This window comes from Hibiscus syriacus, unplaced genomic scaffold, assembly GCF_006381635.1.
Source record: "Hibiscus syriacus cultivar Baekdansim isolate YM2019G1 unplaced genomic scaffold, ASM638163v2 tig00113072_pilon, whole genome shotgun sequence".
Taxonomy (NCBI): domain Eukaryota; kingdom Viridiplantae; phylum Streptophyta; class Magnoliopsida; order Malvales; family Malvaceae; genus Hibiscus; species Hibiscus syriacus.
In genome coordinates, this window is record NW_024063438.1 from 98,015 (window position 1) to 114,451 (window position 16,437).

The 16,437-nt window shown below is 32.9% G+C and overlaps 1 protein-coding gene across 1 annotated transcript; it reads left to right on the forward strand.

Annotated features, from left to right (window-relative positions):
- Positions 1–1,658: 1,658 nt before the first annotated feature.
- LOC120185230 (transcription factor SCREAM2-like) lies at positions 1,659–15,516 on the forward strand. Its single transcript, XM_039189513.1, has 6 exons — positions 1,659–1,800; positions 2,005–2,133; positions 2,269–2,439; positions 2,656–2,764; positions 4,700–4,704; positions 15,507–15,516. Exons 1-4 carry the CDS (start codon positions 1,723–1,725, stop codon positions 2,752–2,754), a joined length of 477 nt encoding a protein of 158 aa, XP_039045444.1. The 5' UTR covers positions 1,659–1,722; the 3' UTR covers positions 2,755–2,764; positions 4,700–4,704; positions 15,507–15,516.
- Positions 15,517–16,437: the final 921 nt, after the last annotated feature.

A 16,437-nucleotide genomic window follows, 5' to 3' on the forward strand; every position in this document is an offset into this window, starting at 1 on the left:
CTTATAAATGGGTATGTCGATTCTGACTATGTAGGGGATTTGGATAAAAGCAAATCTACTACAGGATATGTGTTCAAAGTTGTTGGTGGAGCTGTAAGTAGGGTGTCAAAATTGCAGTCAGTTGTGGCTACATCCACAACATAGGCAGAATATGTAGCAGCTACACAAGCCAGTAAAGAATTAATTTGGTTAAAGATGCTATTGGAGGAGCTTGGGCACAATCAAGAGTATGTCTCTCTGTTTTGTGACAGTCAAAGCGCCTTGCATCTAGCAAGGAATCCAACATTTCATTCAAGGACAAAGCAAAAACGAGTTCAGTACCATTTCATTCGTGAAAAGGTGGAAGAAGGGACGGTAGATATACAGAAGATCCATACCAAAGAGAACATAGCAGATTTCATGACAAAGGCGATCAATGCCGATAAATTTACTTGGTGTCGATCCTCTTGTGGGCTGTCAGAGACGTAAGCAACATGAAGGTAAAAGGTAGAAAGAATGGTGTGAAGATATGATTGTTCCAATCAAATCTTCAAGTGAGAGATTGTAGAAAGTCAAAACAATTATAGGTGCACCGAAAGGTGTAATTAATGCACCGAAAGTTGAAAATAACTTTCCACCCATTTTTGTTGAAATTTTGCTAAAGGGGTAATTATAATTTTTTCATTGTAATTTAGGGTATTTACAAATTAGTCCTTAAGCTTCAACTATAAATACCCTACCTTATTTAGCTTCAAAACTATCCCAAAGCATTTTAGCTTTCTTCCAATACTAGAGAGAATTTAGAGAATTTCTTGAGAGTTGTTTTCTCCTTTTTATTAAGAGAGAATTATCATTGTTTTCTCCTTGGTAGATCGAGAGAGGTTGTAATTCCTATTTTTCTCATATTGAAATTCTTCTACCGTTGTCCGTGGTTTTTACCCTATATTATTTAGGGGTTTTCCACGTAAATTTTGTGTCTCTTTTATCTTCAATTTTTATTTTCTCAAATTATCAGTTACATTTTTGCTCTATCTGATAGCCGTCTTCCGTAACAAATCTCACTAGACCAAATGATTGCTGGTAATTTTTTTTGAGCTTTGATCGTCTTTAACCTTTAACATGTTCTTGTTCATAATTAAATCTATCATTATCTTTCTCTGGTTGACCTTTTTTTAAATTTATCTTTTTATCTATCGCTGCTTTAGATTTTCAAGTTAATTCTCATTTATTGATAAGCATTCATAATAATCAATGATATATAATAATTGAGTTGTGATAAAATCAATTAATCAAGTGTCATTCTAATTATAAGCACTTTTTTATGTTAATATTTATGATATTTACTCTAATCATTGATAATAATATTTATTTTTATCTATTATATTTTTGGAGTTATTTGACTAAATTTTTAAACTTATTTTTGTATAATCCTATTTTATCCTAACGTACATTTTGATGTTTCGAAAAAATTTGTAAACTAACGAGGCCAAATTCGTAAATTCAAGAAAAATGAATAATAATAATAATAATAATAACAATAATAACAATAATTTCAAGTGGGGAAAGGAGGTCCTCTCATGCAGGAAACAAACAACAATACTGTGTAGGTATATTATTGATGAATGAAAACTGCTCCTTTAAATATACCCTTTCAAGATTAATCCCAGTGAGTGGAAAAACAAAAAGCCAAATATTTTCGACAATATTCTAAATCAACTTACACGCTGAATCATCTTCATCATCATGTCTTCTAGAGGTCGAAAGAAATCATCTGTTCATCAAAAACTCCAACAGCTTTGTTCCGTCACCAACTCTACTGCTGTAAATATTAGCCACCCCCAACAACTCATTAAATCCTTAACCATGGAAGCCTTTTTGTTTCTTTTCGTGTTATAGCTTATAACAATGGAACCACGAGATGAAATCCAGAAACGAGAAAGAAAGCTAGCCTAGCAAAAATTTCGTATATAGAATGCTTAGAGAAAACCCTTGTCGATTGCATGATTCATTGGTTTTCTTTTTCAGGTAAACAAGACCTCAATCATCGTAGATGCTACGAGATATATCGGTGAGTTGAAAGATAAAGTGGATAAACTGAGCCAAGAAACTAGAACCACTTCACCAGCTTCGACTTCCCAGACTCCTATGCCGATGGTAAATATTAATATTTGTGTTTTGTTTGTTGATTTCTGAAAAGTTTCTATTCCTCTCAGTGTTTTTAACCAGCTTGGGATCCTTGTATACAATAAGGTTGAGTTTACTGATTGCAGCTTTCTTATTATCCATTAGGTTACAGTGGAAACCCTAGACAAGGGTTTCCTTATTAATGTGCTGTTAGAAAAGAATTGCCCTGGTTTGCTTGTTTCTGTATTGGAAACCTTCGAAGAGCTCGGCCTTGACGTGCTCGAAGCTAGGGTTTCTTGTGAAGAAACTTTCAAACTAGAAGCCATTGGAGGAGAAGTAAGTCTATCTATCTATATATGAACCCTACTCTATTGGTTGTTGATTAGTTGTTGCAATAACGGAATATGATTTCTTTGCAATTGAAGATGAAAATGGAGTTAAAGTCTCGATAGACAGTAGATTCTGAATTCGACCCGTTTATATTTTTTATGTTGAATTTTTGTGCAACGATAATGCATTATTGCTGGGATATATTATTATAAGTGTGTCCAGAATGAAGGTAATGCGGAAGGCATCGATGCTCAAATGGTGAAGCAAGCAATGATGCAGGCTATAAGGAAATGGGATGAAAATAGACAGCAGGAGGACTAGGATTTTCCCTGTTTTTCGCAAGCGCTAAAATTCGGGGTCTAGCAGACAAGACACAGCGGATTACCGAGTTTTGGATACGGATATATGATCGCTTCTCTTCATCAGTTGCAGATTCACAGTGTAACAGTATCTTGTATCTTAATAATTGTAAGTTTTACCATGTTAAATCTTGTTCAATTTATATACTAATAGTAATATATAGATATATAATATTTTCGTTTTAAAATTCCAGCATCCAGTACCTCTTTAATATGATCTTTTAAATGAGAGAAAAACTGGAGCATAATATTATCGAAAAGTATTTCTATTAATATTCACCTTCGGGTCCGAGTAACGTAGAGTTTGAGTGAGCACAACATCCCTTGGTGCTAAAACTAATTTCCTTACAGACAACATTGATGATATGAAAGTAGCCATAATAAATAGCTATTTGATTTTAAAACAAAAGAAAAATAGCCCATCCTCTCTCAACTCACAGGGATGGGTCTGCTGTGGACAAGCCCAGGTCATTAACTGCCGACAACCGTGTATTTCATCAACGAACAAGTTCCCCAGCGCTTCTATAAATGTGGTTAATGAATGCTATTTCAACTTAGGATATGTTTTACACATGCTTATTTACAATTTATTTTATGGTTGTTTATAGTTTTCATCATGAATCATAGACACCTTCATAACGACACATGCAACTTATTTTACAGATTATAAACTGACTGAAAAAAATATTGAAAGTTTTGTGCCTACATAAAACTATATTATAAACCAATATATGAGGTTTCTCTCTTTAATTTGGGACAACATTTGTATAGTTAGTTAGGGGAGATTCCAAAAATCATGATAGGAACCTGTATCCATATTTCTTGAAATTATTAAATATACGCAAAAATCATAAGAATTACAAGAAGAATGAGATGTACGGTTTAATCGACAACACTATGAATTGGACTATTTAAAACACTTATCAAATTTTAATTCAAACAGATACCACATACTCAACATAAGAATACATTTCACTAAACATTGCATTATTTAACGTAAGAGATTAAACACAAGCTGACACTTAATTTAAGGCCTATATGTTAATAGTATCCCCAGCAGTAGCACCCACGGCACTTACCGAATGATCCGACGTTTGTGGTTCCTTCACCGTCTGCTCTCGAATCAAACGACGAACTCGGGTTTCGAGAACAGACTCCTCTTCCTAAACCTCCAGGAACTCAAAGACAAAGAAGAAGGCGACCAAGGCACAACAGTATTCTCCTTGGTATTGGAACTCATCATTTTCCTAAGCAATGATTGAAGAAGACCGTATCTCGATTGTTTCTTGATGGGTTTGGGGTTGGAGTTGGAGTAGTATGAAGGAGGAGGGGTAAGAGAGGGAATTGAAGATGAAGTGGATTTGGGCGTGCCGGGCTGAGATTCCCACGTGAAAGGAATAAAGCCGGAGACTCCACCATAGTAGACTCTGAAAGAAGGGTTCCCTTCCTTCGATAAAAGCCTGCAAAAGAACGTGTCCTGCTTCATTTGCAGAGGTTAAGTGCTCATGTTTCCAATAAATTTGTGGTGATTTTAGTGAGATATAAAGGGGAGAATCCAAGATGAGGAACTTGGCTTTAATGCCTTTGTAGAGAGGTCTTATGATACCAAAGAATCGCAACCCTACCTCCTACCAAGTCTCAAGAAAAAATAATTCAATTCGATTTCAAATATAATTGATACTTATATAAACACCCGATAATAAAGTCTGCAGCCGGAGGGGCAGTAATAGTTCATGAAAGTCATATGAACATGCAATATTGTTCATTGATTATTGGGTATTGCCTGTAAGATTTATGTCAATATGGTATCCCTTACCATAGCTTTTAATGAAGCATACTTTCCTATTTTATATACGATTTAGGAATTCAATATAATTATAATTTTTTTATAAAAAATGAAAAACAAGGCTTGGTTTATTTTCAAAAATGTTAAAACAATATATATTTCTTATTTTTTTTAAATTGAAAAATAGATTTAATAAATCAAAATAAAAATAATCGTCCTTTGAAGAGGAAATATAGAATCAATTATCAAATATAGTTTATTATTTTAAGTGACAAGGATATGTAGTGTTAGGATGCAAAATGATATTATTATTATTATATATAGTCTACGCTTGGATGTAAATGAGCTGAGTCGAGCTCGAGTATTGATGAGCTCAACTCGAGCTCGAAAAGTTTAAAATTAGGCTCGACTCAACTCGAAAACTCGCGATCTAAAAATTATCAAGCTCAGTGTAACGCCTCCCAACCCGTATCCGACCTGGATCCGAGTCCTAAGTGTCACATTGACTTTTCAAAACTTTGTTCTTTACAAATCCACCAAAAACTTAAATTCATCATTTGAGAAAATGAATACTTTACACTAATAAATACAATCAAATTGTTTTACAAACCGATCAGAGCATATTCAATTTAAATCTTGTAACTATATGCCAATTAAATTCTATAAAACAAAATACATATATTTAATATGTTTCTGATCTGTTATTCGTAAGGAAGATGCTGAACTGTCTTGCTCCTCTTTACTTCTCTTCTCGCTTTCCAAACCTACGTGTGAAACATTCACACGCTAAGTCGATGACTTAGTGAGGTTTTAACGTATAAAGGTAACTCTAACTACTTAACCATGCATGAACATATCATATCATGCTATCCCACAAAACAATATAACATTACATATAATCAAATATACACATATACCCATTATTCATCATTTCCATCATTAACCTTATTTCACTATCAATATGATTATCATTTATATCCTATAATCATATCCTTTTTGTACCTAACGTTTTTAACCAACATGACTCATTTAACCACGCAATACACATATCATCATTTAAATCATACAATACAATTTATTTCACCAAAAGCATATACATCCTATATAATATGTTTGTTATTATATCTTTGTTAGCCCATGTACATATGTGAGAACTGTAGATATGTGAGTCTATTGAGGTTGTGCACTATGCTATCACCACAGCTCGTATGGGGTCCCACTAGGGATATATGAATTGGTCCCGAAGGACCACTATGAAATGTCCCGAAGGACCACATAGAACCCTCGAATCTTGGCATGCCAACTATACCTCTAGCCCTCATGACATATAACATGGGCATTATTATTTATCATTATAAATAGGCACGTAGTTCACTTACTCGTAGAACATTTTCATATGATTCATGTTCACATATCACATAGCTTATCACATAAGCTTGTATTTTTTTTCACATAATCACATAGTCATATAATATCTCATTTTCATGTATCACATGTACCTTGTCACTTGACTTATATCTTATGATCATATAATTACATATCTTATATTATATTCTAATATTATCACATCATCGTATATTCACATAAATCATATAACACATACAAAAACATCTCAACACATATAATCATGCATACATACAATTTATATCATTCACATGCTTATATTTATGACTTCATGCACTATAATTATAGGAAATAGACTTACCGCAAGTCAAATTTCCATATAATCCTATATCAAAATAAGATGCTCTCATCTGGCCCCACTAGTCAATAACGAACCCTTATCTCTTCTCGATGGCTATAACTTGCAACTTGTCCAGACTTTGCCCTCGATCGATATCTACACAATCATGTATACATATTAGCATTCTAAATACTATGATTCGATCCTTGATTTCTTAAACTAAAAGATCTAATTCCATTTTTCCCTTTTGAAATGTATCGATACACACTATAGTGTATCGATACACACTATAGTGTATCGATACATTCCTTGACGTGTGTATCGATACACTACCTATGTATCGATACACAAATTAAATTCGATATTTTTCGTTAGAAGGGGTGTATTGATACACTTCCTATGTATCGGTATACTTTGAACATTTTCCAGATTTTACTCTTAAAGTGTATCGGTACCTATTGAATGGGTACCGATATACCCTTACCTAGAAATTAATTTTAAGCACGAAAATTCATTCTTTTCAACTTCAATACTTCATGTTCCATCCCCTTTCATATACTAAACTCAAATACACATACTTAAACTCATTTCTACTCATTAATCACATCTTTAACCCTAAAATCCTATCTTCCATATGTAATTCAAGAATTACACCAAATTTGTAACATATTCTAAATCCACTTCTAACACTTCATATCTTTTAATTTAACCATTGAAAAGTCAAATTTAACTTCCAAGTCTATTTATCAACCTTATTCTAAGTTTTCATTCAAAAACTTCAAATCTTTAATCTCTCATAACTCTTTCATTCTTTGTTTTAAAGCTAACTTAAGTCTTCCTTAAGCTTTTCTATCACCCCAAGAATCAAAACCAACTTTAAAATGAGAGATTTAACCAACTTACCTTATCAATAGAGCCACGAGATGAGGAGAAGAGGAAGGTTGAACCAGAGTTTCCAGAATTTTCTATTTCATTTCCTCCCTTATCCCACATGATTTATAGCCCATAAAGAAAAGATAAAAATCTTTCTTGCTAAATGACCATTTTACCCTTCTTTATTTCCATCTTTACTAATCAATCCAAGCCAAAAAATTATAATTAAGTCCCTATACTTTTCAATTTTTCCCAATTTGATCATAAAATTCCAAAAACTTCCATTTTAGTCACTAATCCGATTTTTGGGATGTTACAAATCTCCCCTCCTTTTAAGAAAATTCGTCCTCGAATTTTCACCACATATATTGATGAGAACACAACTTACACATATCTTTTAATGTTCTCATGTTGTTTCTATTACTCGATCTTTCCTGTTTATCCATCATCAACTTACCTTTTTCCTTTCAATATACATACTAAGTCACTTATCATATAAACAGTAACCAATAAACTCAATCCTTTCCATTAAGAATCATGAATCAATTGATTCATTATTAATCTCTAATTACCTTACCACAATAACCAAACTCTTATTTCATCACCATTTAACCCAGAACACAACCTTAAATCTTCTTCAAATGTGATTAAACATATACTTTACGGAATCAAACAATCTTTTCATATCACCTTGCACACTTTTCTTACTTCTATATCAAACATATCATCTACTCTACCATATAACCTATATCGTATCTAATCTTTTAAACTTCATCATTTCATTTCCTTATTCCATTATTCCTTTATTCATTCAAAATCAAAATCTCCTTATACACAAATCATATCTTTTCTTTCATGCTCACATACTCTTTTCCTATCACTTATACTCATCTCTGATTACAGATCTTTATCACCTCTTCATAACTTTAATATTCAACTTCACTTATACAGAACATCATTCTTTACCATCTCTTGTACTTGTATTTCCTTCACTTAATTAATCAAGTATCAAATCTGAATAATCACTCAATCCCTTAGAATAATTGTTCTACTTCCTTAAGGCTCCCTTTAAGCATATAATTCCTCTTCTCTTTAACTACATCATATCTACATAACCATGATACATAATTATATCCAATTTCCTCAAGCCGATCATATACATTCTTTTTCCATCAAAATTTTCCTCAGCGATATCTTACTCAACTTTTCAAACTCGTACTCTTACTCATATACAGTACTACTCCCTTGTTCCAAACTTAAACGTTATAACTTTTTTATCTTATTAACTGATCACTGATATACCCATTCTTAAACTTTTCTATTATTCTGTAACTTCCCTTAAACATACGAATCCTTGTCTCTTTCACTACATCACATTTACATAATTAAGATACACGACTATATTCATATCCATTTCATATCTGGTTAACTTGTCCTAACAATATCTTAAAATCTTATAACTCCAATACATTTTCATCACATAATCTTGTTAGCCAACTCTAACTCTTTCCATCTAAAATACAAACCCTTATCATATTCACACTCTTGTTTATACCCAATATTGTCACTTTGTTTGAAACTCATAAGCTCTAGCTTTATATATCTTATACTCTTGTCATTGATGCACTTATTCTTGAACTCTTCTACAAATTCTAACCACATCATTAGATCTTTTAACTTTCTTATGGTGACACTTGTCCACCATATTCTATCTTATCCACGAAATAATAAGAATACTTCACATTACTTTTCCGATTCAAAACTGTGAAAACCTTCTATCACTATCCTAACATGATTATAACTTTTTTAAAATCCACCTTTGATCTTACGAGACACTTCCTGAGGTGTCCACTCTTCACCCTACCTGACTAGGACAGGTGAATTGCTATCACAATCAGGAATATCACCTCTCACTTCTTTCAAAACTCACACTATCATATTTATATTATAACGTAATAATATAATTCTATTAACAAGACAGTACACTCCTTACACTATCAGATCATAAATTTTTACTTTGAGTTGGCATGTACACATTTTTAAAAACTCATTTGACTTCGGTTTAAGCCTAGAATCGGCAAAACCTTAGCTCTGATACCATTAATGTAACACCCCAACCCATATCTGAACTGGATCCGAGTCTGAGGTGTCATATTGACTTTTCAAAACTCTGATCTTTACAAATCCACCAAAAACTTAAATTCATCATTTGAGAAAATGAATACTTTACACTAATAAATACAATCAAATTGTTTTACAAACCGATCAGAGCATATTCAATTTAAATCTTGTAACTACATGTCAACTAAATTCTATAAAACAAAATACATATATTTAATATGTTTCTGATATGTTATTCATAAGGAAGATGTTGACCTGTCTTGCTCCTCTTTACTTCTCTTCTCGCTTTTCAAACCTACGTGTGAAACATTCACATGCTAAGTAGATGACTTAGTGAGGCATTAACGTATAAAGGTAACTCTAACTACTTAACCATGCATGAACATATCATACCATGTTATCACACAAAATAATATAACATTACATATAATCAAATATACACATATATCTATCATTCATCATTTCCATCATTAATCTTATTTCATTATCAATATGATTATCATTTATATCCTGTAATCATATCCTTTTTCTACCTAACGTTTTTAACCAACATGACTAATTTATCCACGCAATACACATATCATCATTTAAATCATATAATACAATTCATTTCACCAAAAGCATATACATCATATATCATATGTTTGTTATTATCTCTTTGTTAGCCATGTACATATGTGAGAACTGTAGATATGTGAGTCTATTGAGGTTGTGTACTATGATGTCACCACAGCTCGTATGGGGTCCCACTAGGGGCATATGAATTTTGTCTCGAATGACCACTATGAAATATCCCGAAGGGCCACTATGAAATGTCCCGAATGACCACTATGTCCCGAAGGATCATATAGAACCCTCGACTCTTGGCATGACAACTATACCTCTAGCCCTCATGACATATAACATGGGCATTATTATTTATCATTTCAAATAGGCAAGTAGTTCACTTACTCATAGAACATTTTCATATGATTCATGTTCACATATCACATAGTTTATCACATAAACTTGTATTCTTTTTTACATAATCACATAGTCATATAATATATCTCATTTTCATGTATCACATGTACCTTGTCACCTGACTTATATCTTATGATCATATAATTACATGTCTTATATTATATTCTCATATTATCACATAATCGTATATTCACATAAATCATATAGCACATACAAGAACATCTCAACACATATAATCATGCATACATACAATTCATATCATTCACATGCTTATATTTATGACTTCAAGCACTATAATTATAGGAAATAGACTTATCAAATGTAACACCCCCAACCCGTATCCGACCCGGATACGAGTCCGAAGTGTCACATTGACTTTTCAAACATTTATTCGTATAAAATAGTGAGTAATTTAAAACTTTGATAACATTTAAATTACTTCAAAACGTTTACAACAGATATCAGAGTTCATACCATTTATATCTTTAGACTACATGCCAACTACACTCTGTAAACAGTACATACATTTTCTGATCTGACATTTGGTAAGGAGAACTGACCTGTCTTGCTCCGCATTACTCTTTATTCTTCTCGAAACCTACGTGTGAAACAATCACACGCTAAGTCGTTGACTTAGTGAGGCAATAATTAAACATATAACAATAAATTCATGAACGTGCATTCATACCATTGAATCATGACATCTCAATATGCATGTATCTATTGCATGATAACAATATATATAATCATGTCATACACACACGCAACATATCTTCTTGTATTACTTTCACTTTTCGTTTGTCTTCCAATTGCATTGCCCATGTATATTATTATCTTTATCAACATCATTATAATTCAAGCAACACATGACATATCACCATAAGTATATACATCACATATATCTTATACATTACATTCCATGTTATCTCTTATTAGCCCATGTGCACCTGTGAGAACTGTAGATATGTGAGTCTATTGAGGTTGTGCACCACTATGCTGTCACCACAGCTCATATAAATGTCTCGAAGGACCTATCCAGAGGTCACACAGACCCCGGTAACTATCCAGAGGTCATAAAGATCCTCGGTAACTGTCCAGAGGTCATAAAGATCCTCGGTAAACTGTCCATATGTTCCTTAGAACATAGGTATACTGTCCATATGTCTCGAAAGACATAGGTAAAACTGTCCATATGTTCCGTAGAATATAGGTAAACCCTCGACTCTTGGCATGCCAACTATACCCCTAGCTCTCATATCACATAACATGGGCATTATCATTTATAACATTTCATATCACTTGTACCACATATTGCATATTCATGTAATCATATAGATCATGTCACATGGCTTATATCATTTCTCATATTCATATATATATAGTTCACTTTCACATATCACATTTTCCTTTTCTCCTATTTTTCATATCATGTCTCTTATAACCACATATGTCTGTCTTATCTCATATCCTATAATTCTTTAGCTTATATCTTATATCACATGTTTATATCATATAACTTATGTAATCACATATACTATTTATACTAGTTCACATAGCTTATTTCACTAACATGTATTCACATGTACATGTCACTTTTCGTATGATTTCATAATCATCTGTCACGTAGCTTATAACATTTCTCTTGTGTTCATCTGGCATGTAACTCATTGTCATCTCTTATTCTCATATGATTCTCATACACCAAGTATATCACATAGCTTGTTACCTATATAAATATTTTCTCATAACTTATCATCACATAGTTCCCATAACATTTTCCTATAGATTCATAAATCTTTACCATATAACTCATGTATTATATGTTCATTTCCGCTCATATATCCTCTCCATATAACTTATTTACATATTCATATAATCACTTCTGTCAATGTCTCCTCATTTATATATCATTCTTATATTGCCCTATAAATCAATGTTATTTAACTTATCTCACTTTTCATTTAATCTCATAAGTTGGTTATACAATTCCTATATATATATCTAACTCATGTAATTTATATCCTTTCTCTTGTTATCATATAAATCATTGCCGTATAACACATATCATATAAATTCATACCACCTAACATGTAATACAACTAAACATATTCATGTAATATAAACATAATCATACAATCATATATTCAACATATGGGAAACAGACTTGTCGCAAGTCAAATTTCCATACACAATACGTATATTCTAATAGTACGCACTCACCTGGCCTCACTAGTCAATATCGATCTGTTATTTTTCCTTGATCGATCTTACTTGCCAAACGTTCCGGAGTTGCTTTATGCGTAGAATCTACATACATGTATATTTTGAGGCAATCATTAGATACCTGCACCTTGTAATTGGATACTAGCAACTTAAACGAACTTATTAAATCAATATTAACATTTTTCTTTAGGGGGAATCGGTTCCCTACCATGGGGTATCGATTCCCTCAAGACATTCTGGAATTCTGTCGTTTGAAGGGGTATCGGTTCCCCTTGAATGGGTACCCATTCCCCTTGCCCAGAAATCATATTTTCAACCCGAAAATTTCTTCATTTCCACTCAAACACTTCATATATCATCCCCTTTTCATTCTTAACTCTAGTACACATACTTAAACCAATCTATATTCATTTATTTCATCTTAAACCTCAAAATCCTATCATCCATATAAGATTCAAAAATCATACCAAATTTTCAATGTGTTCTAATTCCCATTCTAACACTTCATACTTCTTAATTAGATTGATGACAAGTCAAATTCATCCATAAAACTTCAACAACCATACCATATCAAAATTTCATCTTAAAACTCATATGGCAAATTCCTTCATAATTCCTTTATCTTATTGTTTAAATCCCATATAAGCTTTCCTTAAGCTTATTTAATACCCAAAGAATCAAAACTAAGCTTAAAACTCAAGAATTAACCAACTGAAATTAAACTTACCTTTGCCTTGCTCCCCCACGTATGAAGAAGAAGAAAGGAGAAGAGCACTCTGGATGGTTCTCACACATCCCACGTTTATATTACCCTTAAAAAGGAATATAAAAATCTTTCTGGTCAAATGACCATTTAACCCTTAATTTCCTTTAATAATTACTAATTAACCTTCATCATATATATCCAATAAGCATTGAACTATTTCATTCTTATACTTTAGTCCCCAAATTCTGAAACTTTACAACTTGATCACTAACCCGGTATTGAGGATGTTACATCGCAAGTCAAATTTCCATATAATCCCATATCAAACTAAGATGCACTCACCTGGCCTCGCTAGTCAATATCGAACCCTTATCTTTTCTCAATGTCTATTACTTGTAACTTGTCCGGACTTTGCCTTCAATTGATATATACACAATCATGTATACCTATTAGCATTCTAAATACTATGATTCGATCCTTGATTTCTTAAACTAAAAGATCTAATTCCATTTTCCCTTTTGAAGTGTATCGGTACACACTATAGTGTATCGGTAACCACTATAGTGTATCGGTACACGCTATAGTGTATCCGTACACACTATAGTGTATCGGTACATTCCTTAACGCTTGTATCGGTACATTCCTTAGCGTGTGTATCGATACACTACCTATGTATCGATACATAAATTACATTCGATGTTTTTCGTTATAAAGGGTGTATCGATACACTTCCTATGTATCAGTACACTTTGAACATTTTCCAGATTTTACTCTTGAAGTGTATCGGTACCTATTGAATGGGTACCAATACACCCTTACCCAAAAATTAATTTTAAGCACGAAAATTCATTCTTTTCAACTTCAATACTTCATGTTCCATCCCCTTTCATATACTAAACTCAAATACACATACTTAAACTTATTTCTACTCATTAATCACATCTTTAACCTCAAAATCCTATCTTCCGTATGTAATTTAAGAATTACACCAAATTTTCAACATGTTCTAAATCCACTTTTAACACTTCATATCTTTAAATTAACCATTGACAAGTCAAATTGAACTTCCAATTCTATTTATCAACTCTATTCCATTTTCATTCAAAAACTCCAAATCTTTAATCTTCTATAACTCTTTCATTCTTTGTTTTAAAGCTAACTTAAGCCTTCCTTAAGCTTTTCTATCACCCCAAGAATCAAAACCAACTTTAAAACGACAGATTTAATCAACTTGAAACCAACTTACCTTATCAATGGAGTCACGGGTAGAGGAGAAGAGGAAGGCTGAACCCTAGTCTCCAGATTTTTCTATTTCCTTTCCTCCCTTATCCCACGTGATTTATAGCCCATAAAGAAAAGATAAAAATCTTTCTTGCTAAATGACCATTTTACCCTTCATTCTTTCCATCTTTACTAATCAATCTAAGCCAAAGAATTACAATTAAGTCCCTATACTTTTCAATTTTCCCAATTTGATCACAAAATTCCAAAAACTTCTATTTTAGTCATTAATCCGGTTTTTGGGATGTTACACTCAGCTCAAACTCAAAAAATAATTAGGAGCCCGATTGAAGCTCGATTTTGAGCTCGATTCAAGCTCGAACTCAAACTCAAACTCGAATTTGAACCTACAAAAATCTTATATTCAATTTAAAAATATATTTTTGAAATTTATAATTATCAATAATTTATTTTTAATATATTTTTAATAGTGTATTTTAAAAAATATAAAATTATAATATAACATTTTTTCGAGTAGCTCGCGAGCTTTTCGAGTCGAATATTAAGTAACTCGTTTTATCTCGTTAAGAATTCGAGTCGAGTTCATTCGATTCGAGCTTTGAACCGAATCGATCTCGAGTAGCTCGTGATATGTCTAGTCTCATTTAAAGCCCTAATCTACGTGACCCGTCCAATGTTGATGTTAGAAAAGCCGATTGATTCTTAGCCATTTGGTCCATGACATTTGTTTAAATTATTATTTCCCCATAACTTCATATTTAAAATAATTATTTTTATGATCATTTACACTAAATATTTATAATAAGTATATAAAATAAAAAATATAATAATATATTGTGATCAATATTTAGATAATCTTCAAAAAAAAATGATAGGGTTTCACTTAAATTCATTCTTGAATATGATTCGACTTCACCACTTATTTGTTACTGTTTGTCTTCTGATGAGTTGTTAACGTTTCCCAGAGTGATGTGGAAGTGGTCGACATGGCAAAATTGGAGGAGCGAGCAGCACAATTGGAGAAAGATGTCATTGTAAAGGAAAGAGAAACACCGGAGACCAGAGGTTGAGCAAAAGATTAGGGTAAGAATCTATTCAAGAAAATAGGACAAGCAGCGAGACCAGATGTTTCATTGAACAGCCGAGTATAAAAACGACCGAGATGAGGCTACTCGCTGCCAAGAAAATGAAGGAAGCTGCAGAAGATGTGGCTTTTGCAGAGATCAAAACTCTTTCGCACGAGGAGAGTTCAACGGGCCTTCATGTGCATAAGGCTTCAAAGAGTAGAATGCCTTAATGTGCAAAGCTCAAAATGCCGAGGAACTTTCTAATAAGATCAAAGTGGCCGATGAACCGAATGTTTCCAAAATAGAAAACTTGAAGAAAGTAGAGGAGGACACGGAGGAAATCAAAACCAGTAACAAGGCCTTGGAAGAAGCATTGAACAGGAAACAAGGGCAAGGTGGCTGTTGATTAGGCTCTTCGGAAGTGGAGATCCGAGCATGGTCAGAAACGACATTCTGTACACAACTCTACCAAGTCCAAGAATTCTTGCTCGTCTCACAAAGATTCTCGTTTATGTAAATGGATTGAATCTGGTTTTGAAGCCAACCCCTATCCAAATACTTATCCTGAAGAATTGGAGAATGAGAGAAAGGTAGTATGGAAAGAAAGGTTCAACTGAGAGAGGAAGTGGTCACAATTCACAAGCAGTTGTCAGGAAAGAGGAAGAGAAGATTGGATTTGCTCATTTTTCGCTTCTTTTAGCGAAACAGAATAAGAAGAAGACAAATCTTAACTTGAGGATTCGGTTCCTTTGTCTTCAAGCTTATGTTTGCTAGGTTGTTTCATCTCTATGGTGCTTGTAAAGAGGCTAGGATATTACTTTGTATAAATCGACTGGGTTAAGCTTGGAGTTTTCATGCATAGCAAGCCAGCTATGTAAGGATGATATGCAATGAGGACCACAAACAGCATTTCTGATTGCTCGTGCATCAATATCGTAAATAGTCCTGACGGCCTTCTCTTAGCAGCAGAGGCACAGCAG